This window comes from Folsomia candida, unplaced genomic scaffold (assembly GCF_002217175.1).
Source record: "Folsomia candida strain VU population unplaced genomic scaffold, ASM221717v1 Fcan01_Sc017, whole genome shotgun sequence".
NCBI lineage: Eukaryota > Metazoa > Arthropoda > Collembola > Entomobryomorpha > Isotomidae > Folsomia > Folsomia candida.
Genome location: NW_019091209.1, coordinates 3,250,020 through 3,268,265, shown reverse-complemented (window position 1 = coordinate 3,268,265; position 18,246 = coordinate 3,250,020). Strand labels below are relative to the sequence as shown.

At 39.0% G+C, this 18,246-nt stretch overlaps 1 protein-coding gene across 3 annotated transcripts; it reads right to left on the bottom strand.

Moving 5' to 3' along the window:
• Positions 1–164: 164 nt before the first annotated feature.
• LOC110856650 (uncharacterized protein ZK1073.1) lies at positions 165–17,202 on the bottom strand. 3 transcript variants are annotated; one of them, XM_022105142.2, is made up of 14 exons: positions 11,471–11,763; positions 6,753–6,954; positions 6,216–6,266; positions 5,393–5,456; positions 5,242–5,312; positions 5,093–5,139; positions 4,807–5,017; positions 4,646–4,696; positions 4,547–4,573; positions 3,429–3,440; positions 1,976–2,097; positions 1,728–1,899; positions 1,545–1,625; positions 165–1,470 (listed from the first exon to the last, which is right to left on the bottom strand). In XM_022105142.2, exons 2-14 carry the CDS (start codon positions 6,846–6,848, stop codon positions 1,333–1,335), a joined length of 1,143 nt encoding a protein of 380 aa, XP_021960834.1. In that variant the 5' UTR covers positions 6,849–6,954; positions 11,471–11,763; the 3' UTR covers positions 165–1,332. The 3 variants fall into 3 exon arrangements, with proteins under 3 accessions (XP_021960834.1, XP_021960836.1, XP_021960835.1); XM_022105144.2 differs by lacking the exons at positions 6,753–6,954; positions 11,471–11,763 and adding an exon at positions 16,918–17,202; XM_022105143.2 differs by lacking the exon at positions 3,429–3,440 and having other exon boundaries at positions 11,471–11,764.
• Between the last annotated feature and the right edge of the window lie 1,044 nt (positions 17,203–18,246).

Sequence of the window (18,246 nt, the reverse complement as noted above, 5' to 3'; positions counted from 1 at the left end):
TTTGGAGTTTGCAAACTGCACCACCTGGGAATTTTGGCATGCAAATTTTTGATGAGAATGCCATGTATGAAAACACAAAAAACTATGCATATCAAATCATGTCCCTTTATGTATGTCTCAATTTAACGCTATTATGCAAATTCGAAACAAAACACAATCACCAATTTCAACTGGAACACTATAATAGTTCTTTATTAATTTAAGATTACATATTTTTTTGCAATATTATTAACAAAGATAACGATGCATAGATAGTCTTCTAATGTATAAATGTCTCTAAATAAGATACTTTCAGGCAAATTTGCATCTCAGGCTGTTGTGTGTTTTTTATATCTTTAGTAAATGGAAATCATGATTTTTTCTTCTTTAAAGTATTTTCGGTACAGTTTTTTTTCTTTGTTTACTATTATCGTTATAACGTGAAAATTGCAGCGGTGTGTGTGGCGGTAAGTAAGTAATTAATTATTTAATCGCTTAAAATTACCACACACAAGACAACAAAATTCTTGGTCTGCTTCTACTACAAAAGAACAAAAATATAAAATTGAATCAAAATATTACAGTTTGCAGGTAAATTTTGAGGGTCAGAATTAAAACAGCGCTTCTTCCTTTTTTTTATCTGGCGAATTAGACAGATGCAAATTTAAGCAGGTAAATAATTAATTAACTTTTTTATACACAGCTGGCTACAAATATTTAGTTAGCTGCGGGTCATCTTATGTATGTTGACTAAAATTTTGAGAGATAATAATAACAACAACAAGTAATGTTTCTCTAGTCGATCGGTATCGGTATTGATGATATTATGCATGTACGAAACTACGAGTCTCTCTGTATTTTTAGGATTATTATTATTATTATTATCGTTATTATCAATCTATGTATGGGTTTGATTTTTTATAGTAAGATGATGCATTTTTGAAGTAAATTGGGTACATAATTGTTGTATGTATGTATTTATATGTAGCTGCTCATCTCTGGAGGCAGAGTTTTTTTCAGTACGCTATTTAGTTAACTACGATGTATTTATGTATTTATATATGTGTGTAGTATCCTCCTTCTTCCGGTCACCCCCACCGTCTGCATCATCCCGCCGACTGTTGATTGTTTATATGCAAAAACCTCTCTCTATTTCGTCAATCAATTGTTGTACGTATTGAACTAGCACTTGTAGCGGTAGTAGAATCCATCAAATAAATAAAAAAAACAAGTAGTATGGTGTATTTTAAATTCAAGAAGCAACAGTGTATGTAGTAGTTGTTGTGGTAGTTTTAGTAGTTGTTGATGTTGTAGTAGATAAGAAATCCACACCCCCACTAAATCCACCCCCACCTACTCTTTTTGCTGGATGGTGGTGATGGAGAGTCGGCGGATGTTGGGTTTGTCATATTCCTCCATGCTCATTGTCCTCTGGCGCAAGAGCTGCGCTGGCGTCCCGTCAGGCTCTCCGCCGGAACAAGTTCTTGTTCGCTGGGGGAGAAAATTTGGGATAAGTTTTTTGGGAAATTTTTATATTTGGACAGTTTTGGGGTTTGAAACCGTACCTCAATGCCCGGCATGGCCACGGATGTCAGAAGACCTTGACCTTTGCAGAAGAGCAAAATACTCTGGGCCACTTTCTCCGGCTGTAAAGTGAATGGATGAATATTATTTGCGGAGGTATAAGTATTTGAGGACAGATAAGCTCCATACTCGATGGGACAATGTATTGTATGCATATTACTTACAGCTTCGTTCATCACGTCACCAACGTCATCAATTTTCAGCAGTTGGGTCTTCTGCTTGTCCATCAAAGTGTGAAGATGTCCCACAGTGGAGCCGTATGAACCTTTAGCTCCGGCCAAGAGCAAGGTGTCAATCTTCAGATTTTTCTCCAGCGCTCCAGTGATATCTTTCCGGCTGAAATGATATCAAAACAATGATTAGTCTTGGATTCAATTAGTGCCGGACTCCGGAGAAAAGTGCTTGTACTCACTTGAGGAAAGCGTTGACATACAACTTCAAATTCTTGGCGTTGATTGCAGATCGGAGTTTGGCCTGGTAGTCGAGAATCGTCTTTTCTCGGTCTTTCACGACATCAACGTCATTTTCCAGTTGCTACATTGGTAGTTAATAAATCCAAAGTTAATTCCATCACCACGAGCGAGAGATCATGCACCATTCTCTAAAAGTGGACTATGTAAATCTACAACTACATTATTCTTGTTCTATCAACTCTTCCGTCACTATTTAATCCTCGTGTTAATTATGGTACCATAAAGGTGTACAAAGGGTTTACAGAGTGCGTTTTGGGAAAAATGGCCTTGTTAAAACATGGTCTAATTCTAATAACAATAATGATAACCCAACATTTAAGGAGCATGACACACGATGCGTTTGCAGCACATTTTCCGATGCACCACACCCCCCACCCCCGCGACAACTCGCATGTTTAGGATACACGACAAAATTATTACACCCAGGCAATCATAAAAGGTTGATGGATTAAAGCAATTTACGGTTCCTCCTGCCACCTTAAATAAGGAAGGCATTCGGTACAAATCAATTCTGCGCATTCGGGGGGAACTTTGTGTATTATTGACGCCCAAAATTTTGAGAAGGTTCAGAGTGTTACAAGTTCTATCGAGTTATTATAAGCCATCTTATTTCCGCTTTTTATTTATTATTGTTGACATACTTATGGCCAGGGTTTTATGATCTGGTTAATTTCGAGGTGAAAAGATTTATATTCGTAATTTTATCAAGCAGTCAATATTAAGGAATATTGTTACAATTTCATATTACATCACTGACGGTGAAGGAGTGTAATGTATACATAATAAGATGATCATATCATGAGTTGCAAAAAAAGCTGTCGAGTACATAACACAGAGACAGCGAGACAGAAAAGTAGCCCAAGTAAAAACTTACAGACTTTTTTGCGACATACGTAATCAACACGGTACTACCGACTGGTATTATTAAATATTATGTACACATTTATATAAGCAAAATTACCATGCGGCGTGCAAAGAGTTATGTAAGTTGGTATGTAGGTATACATATATTTTTGGATAATTTTTTAAAAATTACGGAAATTTCTGAAAAACTATGCCAAAAATATTAAAAGCGAGTTCCCATTCTATTTCACCACATTGAGAGAAAGCATGCAGATTCACATTCCCAATATTTAAAAAATGGCTAAATGTTTAACTTATTTAAGCAGAATCTACATCTCATGTTTTGTCAACTGGAGTACTAAAATGGGAAATCAAGAGAAAATTGGGAACAAAAGTGTCTAGAATTTTAGTTTTTTTTTCTTTTGTGTTAGAGAAATTAGTAGTAGGAATTAAGTGAATAAGAATTTAGTGGGTTAGAAAACTGAAGGTGAAATCTAGTAGAGAGTAGTGATTGATGAGTATCTAGTAGAATAGTATATATTAAATTACCTCTTCAACTTTCTGTGGCGCAAAGTGGTGGAGAGCGACAGGAAACATAAAAAGAAGACAATTTTAAGGTTTAAAAGTTTGTCCCCAAGATAAGAGTGCACACTTCAAGTGGTGTGTACAGCATAGGTGGTGGTCAGATTAGATCAGACGATGTGTAGATCGTTGGAGGAGGAGGAGGAAATTTTTAAAATAGAAACAGTGTGTCCTCAGAGACTTTAAGGAAAAAGGAGGAAATTGAAAAATTTTCTGATTTCTGACATCTTTTAAACATCAGGCATCATTAAGTAGGAAATATTTGTCAATTTTTTATGTTCCATAACCAGTTGCAAATTCCTTCATAATGGACGCTATTTGTTGTTGTCTTTTGCTGTTGTAGTGCACTGCAAAAAGCTCGATGATGGAGAAATGCCAACATTTTGAACAATTATGATGACGAATACTTGGCATATTTGTGATAAGTATTCAATAACAATGGAATAGAAAAATGGAATGAAAAAGAAGGCCAACCGACTTGCCATAGGCGCAGCCACGAGGGTATAGCAGGGTGGGCATTCCATATAACGTTATATGGAATGCCCACCCTGATATACTCTCGTGGCTGCGCGCCTGCGACTTGCCTCCTTTCTTTCTTTCAAAATTTGAAATGAATGAATTATCATTAAATGTTGACACCGAACTCTCTCTGTCAGCCACTTAGGCATGCGATCTGCGCTGCTGCTGCTGCTTTTTTTGCTGCGGCTAAACATCATTTGGGACAAGTCCACAAACGACAAAGACACAAAGAAAAAAAGAAAACAAATACGCTGAAAATAAAAATTTAAGGACAGCATTCTTTTGCGGCATGATGGAAACGATAAAATTTACAAATTTACAAAAGTTCAAGTAAATATTTTGTAAAGCTGATTGATTTTTGTTTACAAAACTCTCCTTTCGAATGAGATTTGTCAATGTGCATTGTTTTTTTTACAGAAATGTGATTCAATCCTCGTTTTCGAAATATATATGATATTATTTTTAGTTTTGCCTTGTTTTGTGAGGGTTTCAATAAATTTACCTGTGCGATTCCGCTGCTTTAAGTTTCTCTAAAAAAAGAAAGTTTCTAGATTGGGGTGACTTACATGTCCAAACTTGTGGAATACAAGATACTGTAAAGAAAGAAGGAAAAAAGATTAAACTTCACCATCATGTTGATAATATTATTTGCTATATTTACATACCTGCTCAGTGCTGGGGTTGTGACCCACTGATCCAAGCTTCCAATTCATAAACTGTGAACATATGTAACAAGGAATTAAAGACATTCACCCCATTTTTAGTTCAGCTTGGTTTGAACACTGCTCCGAGCACGTTACAAATTCAAATTGACCCCCGGACTTACTTTATCTTTAAAGTAGTCCATGACAGACGTTTTCCCAGCAGTGACATTGACCAAGATGAGGCCCAAGCATCGTGATGCATGAGCCATTCCAAAACGCAGCAAAATATTCGCTCCGGCTCCCTCGCCCAAACCGATCACATATTTAATGTGGAGAAAGTCCAAAACCGTGACCAAGTCTTCACCGATCATTTGCATAGTTGGAAAATGGAAACTGGAGGAAAAATTGCAAAATTTAACAGAATAATACAAATAAAAATCCTCACTTTCACAATTTTAATAAACTCACTCGTCCGAAAGATCTGCGGAGTTGTCCTCTTGTCCCGGGATGTCCACCTGGGAACATGTTTCGAAATTTTTTTTTAAATCAATACAAAAATTATGATGATTTTATTCCATAAAAAACCATTCACCACAAATTTATACCCTTCAACTTACATGGATAAACACGGAACGATCCTTGATCTCGAGCATGCATGGATGCTCGACAAAGTCATGGAACGACGTATCTAAACAAGAAATGGTTGAATTATTCTCCTCAACTTTTATCCTGCTTGGTTCGATAAACCACCAAACAATACGCGCTTACGATTGCATCCCAAGTCGTGAACAGTTAAGAAAACAGCTCGCTTGTCTTGTTGAGAAAGATCGCCCTGGAGAGAAAATAAAATGCCATGAATAAATCGTGGAACTTGATGAGATTATTAATCGCATTCATCACAAGAGGCTGGATGGAGGGAGGTACGATTGGGTTGATTAGTATGAAAATCATGTCTCCCTGTCTATCGGGACAACAAAGTGCAAAAAATCATGGTGAACTTGACGATACAAAAATAGCACTGAGAAAATTTACAGAGTCAAGGAGCGTGCCAAAGTATATTTCAAGAGAGCTACCTACATAAAAACACCTCGCACGTACATACATACAAACAATTTCTCAGCGAGCTGGTACACACTGGAAGACGTTGGATCGGATGAAGTAACAACCGACCGGGTGGATGTATGTAAGTTCATGAATATAAGACACAGATCAATACACTTTACTTCTAAACAACGTAAAAAATCGATACAACTTGCAAAGAGGAATAAAGAACGGGCATCCAAGTTGGATCTTGTTCCTCCTCGTCTCATGAAATAAATGTGAGATCATCGCACTTTCGAAAGAGCAGATGAGACACTTGATCCAAATTGGATCCATTCCTTATATCAGACTTGAAGGCAATTACGCCTCGTAAAACTCGAGCTTTTACAAGGAGAGAAAATAATTGATGGACACACGTACGTAAGTTGGTCCATAGGATAAATATATGTATAGCCTTCCCTCGTTACTATGTATGAACCGTTTGGAATTATACAGGGCGTGGATGGGATGGGGGAATTATGGGGCGAAAAATGCATAAAATATATCATACCTGGACATAAACGCTGAGTGGACCGCATCGTTCAGTAGGCACAATGTGCTTCTGCAAATGGCATATAGAATAAAATTAATAAAATTGGTTGAAACACGTCCCGAGAATAAATCAATATTCAAGCCAAAAGAAAATGTAATAAAGCTCCATTATATTACTGAGAGAAGAAAAAAAAGTCTCAGCATCATTAGACGACAAGAAAGCAAGCAAGCAAACAATTTTGAGTAGATTGTGCATGTAGATGGTTGGTTGCGAATAATAATAAGATAAACTCCTGAAGACTTGACAGTTTGGTTGGCGTGGCGTGAGGGAGCGAGCGCTTTTCCCCATCACAGAATTCTTCTTACGTATTGAAGACTTTGATAATGACATTAGCAAGAAAGACGGGAAAGTAGTTTGATGAGAAGCAGACAAGTTTTGGGAGTAAACGAGTCAACAATTTTCGAGGACACAAGGAGAAAGTTATTTCGTGAGTTTTTGACGTCTCTCTCGGGGACTTTGACTGTTTAACTTGTTTGATTTAAAACAACAACGTACCGGCCCCAATTTGGTGACCTCCATGGATCCACGCCTCACCCACTCCATGCTCCTCTTCCGACCTGCCTCTGAGCGGTCTTGACTTGCCCGTCGCATCTTGAACTTTTCAAAGTCTTGACTTCACTTTTTTTTTCAGGTTTACCACTCGTAACTTACTTTTTCTTTCTCCTTTTCTTGGAACAATTTTCAATTTGTGTGAGATCTAGTGAGTCGAAACACGCGTCAAATTTTTATCAACAACAACAACCAGCCTTTTCGGACAATATATACAAACCACCACAACCACCAAGTACATTTACGTATAAATCATCATCATCCCGTATACCTCCACATTTGATTACCAATGCGGTCAATACCATATGCTGCCTTATTTCTACATGCATACTACACCAATAAATCCATGATGTTTAAACCTTTGTCCTTCGTGATTATGGGCATTGTACACACGTAACGTTGATCACCACTATATAATAATAACATCATCTCATCTCTGCTACTGTTAGGTTATGCGAGAAAATATGATAATGCTCCCCAAGGATGTGTCGTCCTGCTTGCCTGCCCATCACATACGCCGATAATACCCCCACATCACATCCTCTTCGTTCGAGCCATTCAACATGCATAATCGTTAGAGCTCGTAATTGTGATGGGTTTCATTTCACATTATCCAACGAACGACTGACGGAGAGCTGCTGGATTATGACACAAGCCTCTCGCCGTAATGATGACGATGGCGATAATGCGGAATATTCTACCTGCGCTATTGCATATGCATATGTACCTACAGCGAGGGTTTGGTGAAGTACATCATTATTATCATCTTTCCACCTTATGATGAGGTCTGCAAATCCACGCATTACAAGTAGCTCATTAAACACGATTAGTTTGCATAGCTGTTGGCAAACTTGCTAGTTCATCCTTCCTCCCATTTAGGTCTTCCATATGCTTATGACATGTGGTATGGTGTGGTAACCCTCCATCACCGCTTGAATCTATCACCTCAAATAATTTGCATATCGTTGCAACACGCTAATTATTGTGAGTCGGAAAGAGGCGATTCACACTTTTTCTCCTGTTTAAACAACTGTTTTGGATTCAAATCTACAAAATTGCCTTCCGTATTTGCCTACGTGATTTTGATTGCAGGCAGTTATTGCTTCTAAATATTCAGGTACTTGTATGTAAATGTATAGATAAACATGTAATCTAATGTTGGTCTGGACAACAGTGTAAGGCTGTAGTTTGATAAGGTGACTTTCGGAATGTGTCAGTAAACACTGTCTCAAGTTATTTTGACGAGAAAGCAATGTAAGTAAACAGGTTGATGCGTGACATGGCTGAATTTATTTAGGCTGGAGGAGAGAATATTGTGCACTAAAGTGGATATGAAGGTTTAATTTGATAACAGCGGCGAAGCAGTAAATTAACAGCGAGCATTAATGAACATGTTCCAGCAGCCTGATCAAGATCGATATATACCAAAGTCGAAGATGCTTAAAGGTCGTTACATATATGAAAAAAATGGTAAGAGGAAGATCTATCTCTGTACTCTGAAGAAAATGGGGCCACCAAATTTCAGCAGTTTTTAAGATGACGTAAAAAAATGGTTATCATATTCTCACCTAATCGCAATAACAACAACACAGATATCTCAACCCTGCAAAAATCTACGTTTTCCATAAGACGACCATCACTAAATGTATTTATGCTGGAGAGCCGAAACAGAGATTTTGCTTTGCCTGCCTTGGAATAATTCAACAGTTTTAACCTTGTAGCATTTTCACCTTTGTTATCATTCCCCTTGTTCAAATCCAATCCAATCCACACGCGAAATCAGTGCAATATGCAAAGTGAAAATTTCATTCGCAATTAAATTCGAATTATCATGCTAGCACCAGATCATAATTTTATTTACGTCCATCCATCCAGCTCAAATTTAATGGCACCACACCACACACCAATTTAACGCTGGGCGGAATAAATCTTTTTTTACACCAAATGTCATAAAAATTTTCGAAAAAAAACCTTCCCCAATAATTTGACTATGCAGATACATAAATAAGGAAATTTACGGCTAAAATTCATACCAAATATTTACACTAAAATATAAACAGTGAATAAAAAAAACTATCTATTATTATTTAATCCCAACCCAAGGGTCACAACCACCAAGACGAATATTTATATAATTAATAGCGGCGCAATAAAAATCATTCCCTCTCCAAAAAATAATGTTGTTGTTTGTTTTGTTTGTATACAAGCTAAACCATTTTTTACATGTTTTGCATGCCATCACGTTGCAAAGTTGTCCGTATACGTATCCCTACACACGTATTACACTGCCAACAACGCGATCCACCAGCAAATTTTACTTAACGACAACAAATCCATCTGCACGGTTGGCTTGGTTTGGAGCAAGCAATGCTGTGCATACACAAAGACATGGCTGAAATTGAAAACCGACCAATGATACGGCATAATTGGTAACAGTGATTAAATTAATGTTGTCGTTCGTAGCATGCATGGATGCCGGGATTAATTATGTATTACGGTCACAAACTCTGCCTCCCTCTCGACATGGCAACAACTACAACGGCATGAAAACTGCAGGAATTATCTCGAATAACTGGGAACATTAAAAGTATGTCTATTAGTTTAAACAAGTGTGATGTGATGATTCATAGTCACAACACAACGCAGCAAAACACCAGCCAAAGTCAAGAGCCTGTTTTTTACACGGATGAAATGAAATGCACTGCGTATATAAAAGTTTGTAATCATATCATCGTAACGTATTCTGCGGTAAGGAAGCTTACATAACAATATATTTATATGTGCACCAACCACTAACAACAATTTGGTAATGATGAATTCACAAAGTGCGGCCAAATTCGCCAAAACACATTGAAGACGTGACATTGTATTGTTTTGCGGTATGTTTGGAACAGTGCCGTCTGGCTCGACATACGAAAACAATGTGTGTGGATAACAATAATGATGAAAAAAGGGGTGGTAATTGCGAACGTATGTATGGAGATTTTTTTTAAAGAGGATTTGGACATTTTATTTATTTATGGATTTATATGTATGTAAGTACGGCTTCCTTACTGACTGGGTACAAACAGAAATAGGAGAGTAAGTACGGGGTATTATAACTTAAATACGGATAAATTGTACGGATAAAGGATGGATATATGATCTATTTTTAACCATAAGGAAAAATCTGACTGAGGTGACTCCTACAACTTGGAGGGGGGTTTTGTGATGTGGTGTATGTGTGTGCCGTGTTGTTGTCGCAATATCTGGCTCATCAATAACAACAACAACTCTGTACTGCAACATATCGAGGAGGTTTTTTATATGAAATGTAGGTATGTACCCATGTATGATTGAGATTTTGATTTGTTGCCAACAAGAATGGAACGGTCAGTTCCCATGCAAGGTTTTTTGGGCACGCGTGTCCTCTCCAAAAAAACGTATGAAAATGTGCATGCATAGGGCGAAAATGGGGGGAGAAGACTACGTATTTCTAAACTACTACGGGTGAAATTGAGCAGTGACTACTCGATCTCTTTTTTGGCACTCGTTTACATACATCTAATTGAAGAAGAAGAAGCGAATGCAATCAGTGCAAGTGTTCCGACGCACGTATAATCACGTCGAGAATAAAGGGGTACATATGCGCATACTTAGTTGGGCGGTGGGACGAATAATAATGATAACAGTGTCGCAAGGGGAAGAAAGACATTTAATGAATAGGAAAGAAAACCAACTACTTGGAATGATGACTTCTTCTTCTCCCTCATCACCACTTCCATTCACTATTTATTTACATTTTCATTTATTCAACCTTCAACCTCGTCCCGAGCCAAGCAATATCGAGCTAGATACACATAGTTGGCAGGAAAGTGGATACCTAAACATGCAGCCAAAGTCAAAAGTGGTCGTCGTAGTGTTTATTATCTGAATAACATTACGTAAATGCGGCAGATAAGTCCTATGTATGTTAAATAGGTGACGTTCACTCGTGAACTGAGGAGAGGAGCTAAACAAACCATAATCCAACAGCTTGACCTGACAACAAAACATGATGATGATGAGATTCAATGTGATGTTTGTCTTCGAAATCCACAGCTAGCTACCAACTAACCAAATTAGACAACCTCTTCTAATTACTACCAACTCATTCCAGAAGCGAGACCAGACCATGGTCGAGGATACGCAATCTTTCGGCCCGTCAATCTAATTTCTTTTCCCATTTCTTGCTCCCCGACACGACCTTAATGTACTGGGAATCTTATGTATGTTGGAAAGATCAGACTCGACTGATGAATTCCAGCAACGAGTTCATACCCGTTTTTCCCTCATGTAGCAGCAACTCTCTTATTGAATTTTCTCTTTAAAAAAAATCTATCCTCAAGTTGAAACTAAAGTTCTCTCTTTTTCGAACTGTCATTTCCACGTGACGGGAAAAATATTCGAGTCGAATAGCACACACACCACTTACTTATTTTCCGTCCATATTGAGTGAGTGGTTCGGGTGTGAACATGGAATACCAATGGGATCGAGATGAAGAAAGGAGCAAAATGCCTATGCCACGGTTGAATGAGTTGGGACAGAGGGACTTTGGGTCGATGGGTACTTGGTGGTGGTGGTGGTAGAGAGAAAGTTAGCCTGACACGCTCCCTCTCTCTCACTTTCTCTCTCCGCTTCTTACCTCTTTTCTTTTTCACCGAGTGAAATTTCCGGCTTGTTTGTTTGAACTCAAGGTTCCAAAAAACTTGGCAGTGAATGAATGCGTCCCTGCGAAAAAGGGAGAGTTTGTCGAGATCAACTTTTGTATGTATTTCTCGTGTGTACTTCTATGTGTGTGTGTGAATGAGCACAAGAGTAGAAGTGAACTGGTGGAAAATCACGGTAGGAATGAGATGGATATGCCCCTCAGTGAATAGTGGATACATGTGAAAAAATACGCGTTTCTTCTATCTCTCTCTCATGGTGCTAACTCGGCTATAGAAATGTTACGTGGATGGAAGAGTTAAGACTTCTGGTGCAGCAGATACATGATTTGGTCGTCGCGTCGGAGGAGGATATGCATGGCGTTTAACACATTCATTCCCTCTCGTAATGTTATTACAGGGAGATAGAGAGAGACCGAGTTTCACCATATTATTTCTCCCTCATTGTAGGCATCCCATCCCAGATTTTTACACTTGTTGGCCGGCAGATAAGCATATGTGTCCCCCCATAAGTAAGCACTCCTCCAGCAGCTAAGACTCTCTCGGCGGAGCAACTTATTACCAGCAACGGACTGTCCCCTCTCTTATTCGACATGCATTACATCACGTCCCTCCCTCCCTCCCCACCAGGACCAGGCAGGCACAATGTGATTATACCACCCGAGGAGAATCTCATGATGATGACACTGTAAACAAGGAGCTCATCGCTATATGAAACCGAGCTGATTATGATTATACAGAAGTTTGCATGAGAGAAGAGAAGAAGACAAAATCCTGTCGGGCGGATTAGACCCAGAAGGAACGTCTGGGTATTATGCATACATAACTAAACTCTTAAAAGACGTATGTACGAATCATCATCATCTATTTCCCCTTGAAGAAGAAGAAGAAGAAGCATAGTTAAACCAGCCAGCATGAAACAGGACAGTGGATAAATCCAGAAAGGATTAGGAAAAAGTAGCTCTGTCCATATCACAAAACACACCATCCGACCGAATACATGTACATATGCAAAATATGTATGAAATAGCATCGCATCGCATACTCTCCGGTGTTGGGGAGGAGGCAATGCTTTGGAATTTTTTGTACATCAAACAACTCTTTCCAAGGCATGACTTCCAATAACTTGTTCCAACACAAAACCTCTTTCTTCCTGCCATGCATACCTACAAACTCGGAGCAAGTCTGACCTAACCATCTATCGCCCATCGTAATGTATGTATGCCAGCCAGCACCACTACTTCATCATCATCATCATCCTTATTACCATATCGTGGGGTTAAGGACCTAGTCGCCTTTCAAGACGCATGGTATTAAATAGGCAAACAGCAACATTATGTCAGCACTTATTATTGACTCTATTAAAACACGCGTTCAATCCGATTTATTACGTCCAGAAGTCCAGTCGTGTGGCGTATTCCGCAAAATCAATTTATAGCCGTGGAGAAGTGTCTCTCTCCTTCTCGAAATTGGATTAACGAGTAAATTTTACTCGCCCTCAAGTAAGACTAACCAGGCGTTGGTACATGTCAAGTAATTACGCTCTGGAGTCCGATGTACGCATACGATACGAGACATGCTTGTCCTGTCATGGGGGTCGTGTTTATGTATGTACTTCTAAATAACCACTTCTCCTCCACTACTCCATGTCATTCACCGGGCGTACAAAAAGTCAATAAAGGTTGTCGCTGGCTTGTCTGATTCATTTTATTTTCGCGAAATAGCCCAAAGAAAAAAAAATTATTATTGGAGTGTTCCTTGCCCTCGTGGACTGGACAATGATAAATATGTACAAATATAAGTATGTACATAGTACACCCCGTTTTCTTCGTGTGAGTTCATTATTTACGCTGTACAACATTTCCTATCAATAAATCTTACTCCGTTTTGTGTACTGTATGATTCGCAAGTTTCAACACTTTCACAAATCCACTACTCTCACAACTTCCGCAAATTACGTGTAGAATTCAAAATAAACATAGAAGCAGAGAAATAATAACGATGAGGCAGCGTTATTATTACATGTCTGCGTATAGAAGGCATATTTGTACGTATAGTTAGGGATTATCGTCACAAATGTGTGTACAAGCATGCATACAGGTTGCATGGCTGGATTGCGCGATAAGAAAGTATAACATACATAACTATTTTTCCTAAATATTTCCCAGCCTGAGTGGTCCGTGGGTGGACGTCTAGTAAAACTGTATTGACATTCTGCTGAGCAAATGTCCCAGTATTTTTGCATCATCAAATATTTCCTGACAAATAAAAACTAGTCTGGCCGAACCGAATAATAAAATGGGTACATACATAAATACATACATATTTTTCTTTAAAAGTTGGTTTGGACAAAATTTGGGTCTGCTCCTAAATTTCTATTATTTCCACCGAAACATGCTCTGCAACCCATCATTTTTCGGGAAAAACAGGAAGTAAATGCGCGGTTCCATTTCTCTCCACAAGAATAATTCTTTCTTCATTAATTATTCAAGTCGAGTTACTCATTCTTCTTCGCAGCGGTGGAATAACGATTTCTTCTTAATTCAGCGTTTCCTCATCCTACACAAACTACCCAACCAGTCAATCACCCGCAAGAGAAAGCAGGTCGACTTGGTACGTTTCCATCCATCCATCAGCAATGCGAGGTGTCGCTAAAATATTGATGGTCCTGGTTTCGCAACAGCACCACCAGCGTTACTTAAATTGAAGATCAAAGACGCAGTGGATGTATTTATTTACCAACCAACCACGCGCCGTTATGTATGTTTGCCAGAAAATGGTCGGATTTAAATTATTCATCGGCACAAATCCTCCTCCTCTTGATTGCATTGCATCAATTAATGGTGGTCGATAGCAGCTGGTTACACACTATAAAATTGCAATTATCCTTGGCTTAGATAATTGGATTTCCACCTGATTTCCATTTCACGTCTCGGGTGGATATGCATCGTGCCAAACATTGATTTGCGAGAGGATATAACTGCATACAGTTCAAACGATAACTTTTATATGGCAGGGAGTAAAACTCGTGTCAATTCCAATCAATTCGTCTCAACAACAAGTCGTCAATCAAATAAATATGAGTGGTCTGATGAGTGACATAAAATTTCATAGAGTAATCACACCAATTTACTAGCTACCCATCCAATTTCAAAATCTACGATTGGGAAAATAATTTGTCCAATTTTTTAAATCCACCTTTGCCCTCTTGTCAAAAACTCTGTCCAAGAAGAATGAGATTGGGTTAGTTTATCTCCTTTTCAAAGAAATAGACACATGTAGAAACTCACTAACTTATCATCAGTGGCCGCGGAGGAAGTTGTGGGGACATTAACATTGTAGGATGGGGGGAGGGCCGGGTTTATATAAGATGGGGAGATGATGCGGACATCGAATAACCGTGAGGACATTGTCCCCTCAAGCTTCCGCGGCCACTGCTCATCATCACCAATTCACAACCACCACCAGTCGAATCATATTTCACTTAACTTGGTCTTCTTCTCAAATTCAACTAAGTAAATGAAATGAACCAGTTTATTCCAATTTTGTTTTGACCATTCGTTTTTCTTTGTGAGCCAATAAATTAAGCATTCAGTTATTAGCAAGAGAGGAGAGAAAGAGGGTCTGAATTACCATTCAACCATCAAGAAGAATAATCTATTTCTTCTCAAATAACTGCAAATCTCTGCATGCACATACGTAACCCTGAATACTTGTAGACGACTCTCAACTCTCGAGTTACACACATAAAAAAACATGAACAAAACCATAAGTAAAATATTTATGCACTTTTTCAATCCTAGAGAGACAGAGATATGTAGAGAGAGCGAGAGTGGGAGATAACGGTGACCCATTATTTTATCCGTATCAGCGTATTGTTTGGAATTCATAACGACCTAAGCGCCGTGCTCGATAATAATATTTTATAAGGAATCAATGGCAGTTGGTTGGTTTTAGTAGGGTTACTTTGACACGGACATTTTCCAGGACTCGATGGAGCCGTCTTGTAACTGCAAAAAAGAGATTAAATTGCGGCGACGGCGACGAGAGACAATTTGAGAAACCACAATTTTTTTGGCTGGTGTATGTATACATTAAGTAAATATTTAGGATTTAAAACCATTTCAGAATTCGGATAAGTAACTTGCGTACTATCGCACGTCTTATGTAATTTGACCATGCATCAATTTGTGCGAAATCATTCCACTGGAATTTGCCAACCCTGCTAAATATATGTAAACAGGGCAATAAACATAAAATTGATCATTCATTGCCAAATTCCCCCTTCATGAAATTCAATTGTTGTATAATACTTATGCAGGAGGAATATTTAGCAAAGCAATATGATCCCGAGAGTGCTTTCGTGTCTGATGGGGTTGCGACTCATGACCCAGCAGAGCGTGAGAAGTGAAGCCGTTAAAAAAAGAAGCGTGGAGTAATGAACATAAAACCGGGAACATTATGGATCAGCCATTAATTATTATTATATAATTATTTGCATGGCCTGATTTTTGAGATGTATGACACATTACTGGAGAAGAAGCGTATGCATAAATTATGAGCGTCCTAAATATTGAAGGCTTCCGAAAATATCTTAATTTTAGATGACGCAGAGACGTCATTCTCAATCATAACTGGAAAGAGGAGCCTGTTATTCGTGTCATTGTCAATTAGGTATGTAAATATGAGGAGAGGCCCAAACGCCCAAATGCGTCGTACCATTTATTGAAAATTTATAGGATACCATGCACATCACAAGTTTAGCTGAAAGCAAAATGTGCACTTCAAATATTATCTCTGAGATCGTATCGATCTCAGGAATTGTTACTGAGTGAAAGTGTCTCAGAAATGACACGCTTTTATTACAGCATGCATGCAATTTCGACTCGTTGGGATGGGTCAAACAAAATCAGCTTCACATTAGTGTTCTTCTTTCTCCCAACAAAAGCGAAATTTGGTAATAAAAGTCTGTCTTTCACGGTGAAGGAGAGAAAGAAAGAAAGAAAGTAGAGAAATCCACGAGGATTATTGAAGTTAGTTGCATGAGGAGAGAGAGCAAGATAGCGAGAGAGATTCGGTGATGGTGGGTGTGGGGGATCGGAGGCTGAAGCAACTCGGGAGCATAAAGAACAAGGAGATTTGCCAAGCCAGAGAAGATTCCGCACTGCAAAAGTAATCTAACCAGAAGACCAAGAATGGGGAGAAAGAGAGCACCAGAGAGGACGACGGAGAGAGTCATGAGGAAAGAAAGTGCGTCATTTGAATCACGACCCACAGAAGAAACAAATCAATAGAAGAAGCACACAAGCATGTTTCTCATGAGTCGTGTTTTAAGCGAGCGAGAATGTATGCAACTACGCCAGCAATGACAACAAAAACAAACTAAATGCGTCTTAATTTTTTGCAAATGTATGTACACACTGACCTTCTCGGGGCAACTTGGGCTGAGTTTGGGGTCCACACTACTCTCTGACATCTCTGCCGACATGGTGCCACACGAGTCGATTGAAGAAGACGAAGAAATGAAAAACACTGAGGAGTGGATTGGATGACTGACTGCCTGAACGCTTATCGGGTTCCAATATATCCGAGAAAATGTCAATCCTTCTGTACTCCTGAAAATGTCACTTTGTTCAAGCGTCCAAAATGGTACGTGTGTCTTCTCAGAGGGACCAAAATCGAGAGCTAGAGCTGCATTTATTTGGAACGTAGAAATACAACTGAGAGACGTAGAAGGTGAAAGTTATCAAACTTTGGACAAGTGGATGCGCCGACGCTCTCGTTTGCTTACTTTCTCTCACCGACCGTCCAAATACCGCTGCTCGCCTGCCTCTCACCAGCTCCAGGGGAGGGTTTCCTCTCTGAAAAAATACGACTTGCTCATGCCTCCATCCCCGACGAGAAAAGTGTATTTCTCGGTTTCTAAACCTTTGCTAAAAATGCACGCAAATTATCAAATCAAACCTGCACCAGTACACGTAGCAGCAGCAGCGGTGCCTCATTCCAGAAGAACCGCATGACTTTGTAGGAGCTATATGTGCATATCTCTCTCTCCTTGAGACGCATTAAGTTTCAAATGCTGCGAATAATATGGATTTATTCTGCCAGGAGGGGAATCATCTCGTCATCTTTGAATGTACATGGTGCCATTGGTGAGAACTTTCTCTGGCCTGATGAATTTTTTTTTGCATCGACCAACCGTCTCGGTCCAGCCTTCATGTCACTGGTCACAATTCTGGTCGGCTTAATATTCCGTAACCCAATTTGATCTGCAGATGGCCAACCTCAATACAAGGTCCCGAGTGGGGAGCAGGGAGATAAATGTTGTTGTGTGGTGCGATACCAACAAGCAGATGAGGAGGGATGGATGAGTGAGACTGTGTACATAATGAATTTTGTAGGTGCCTACGAAAACGAATGCAGCCACTGCCCTTTGACTTTTTCGATGAAAAGGAGACAGTTTCTCGCTATCATCCGGTGGGATCCATGCAATCCGGTTGCCGAGCAATTTCTCGTCCTTCACGATTCGCTAGAGGAGCATGCTATGCGGTTGACGTTGATAAATTCCTTGCTCCTCGGTTAATCTACATGTCATGAATATTTGATAATTAGTGGTATTGTTAGGTTTATTTTGGAATATTTACTTATGATGCAAAAGGTAGTTCATACTAATCAAAAATCCTATTTTGAAAATTTTTGCACCATTGTAATCCCAGATAGTTGCTTCAATATAAATCTCAACTTCTTACAAAAT

Excerpts from the sequence above, each read along its gene's own strand:
- LOC110856650 (XM_022105142.2), bottom strand. The coding sequence starts at position 6,848 with ATGCGACGGGCAAGTCAAGACCGCTCAGAGGCAGGTCGGAAGAGGAGC. Across the intron at positions 5,457-6,215 it reads CACTCAGCGTTTATGTCCAG|GGCGATCTTTCTCAACAAGA; the intron begins GTATGATATATT and ends TTTTCTCTCCAG. Across the intron at positions 1,471-1,544 it reads TGGCCATGCCGGGCATTGAG|CGAACAAGAACTTGTTCCGG; the intron begins GTACGGTTTCAA and ends TTTCTCCCCCAG.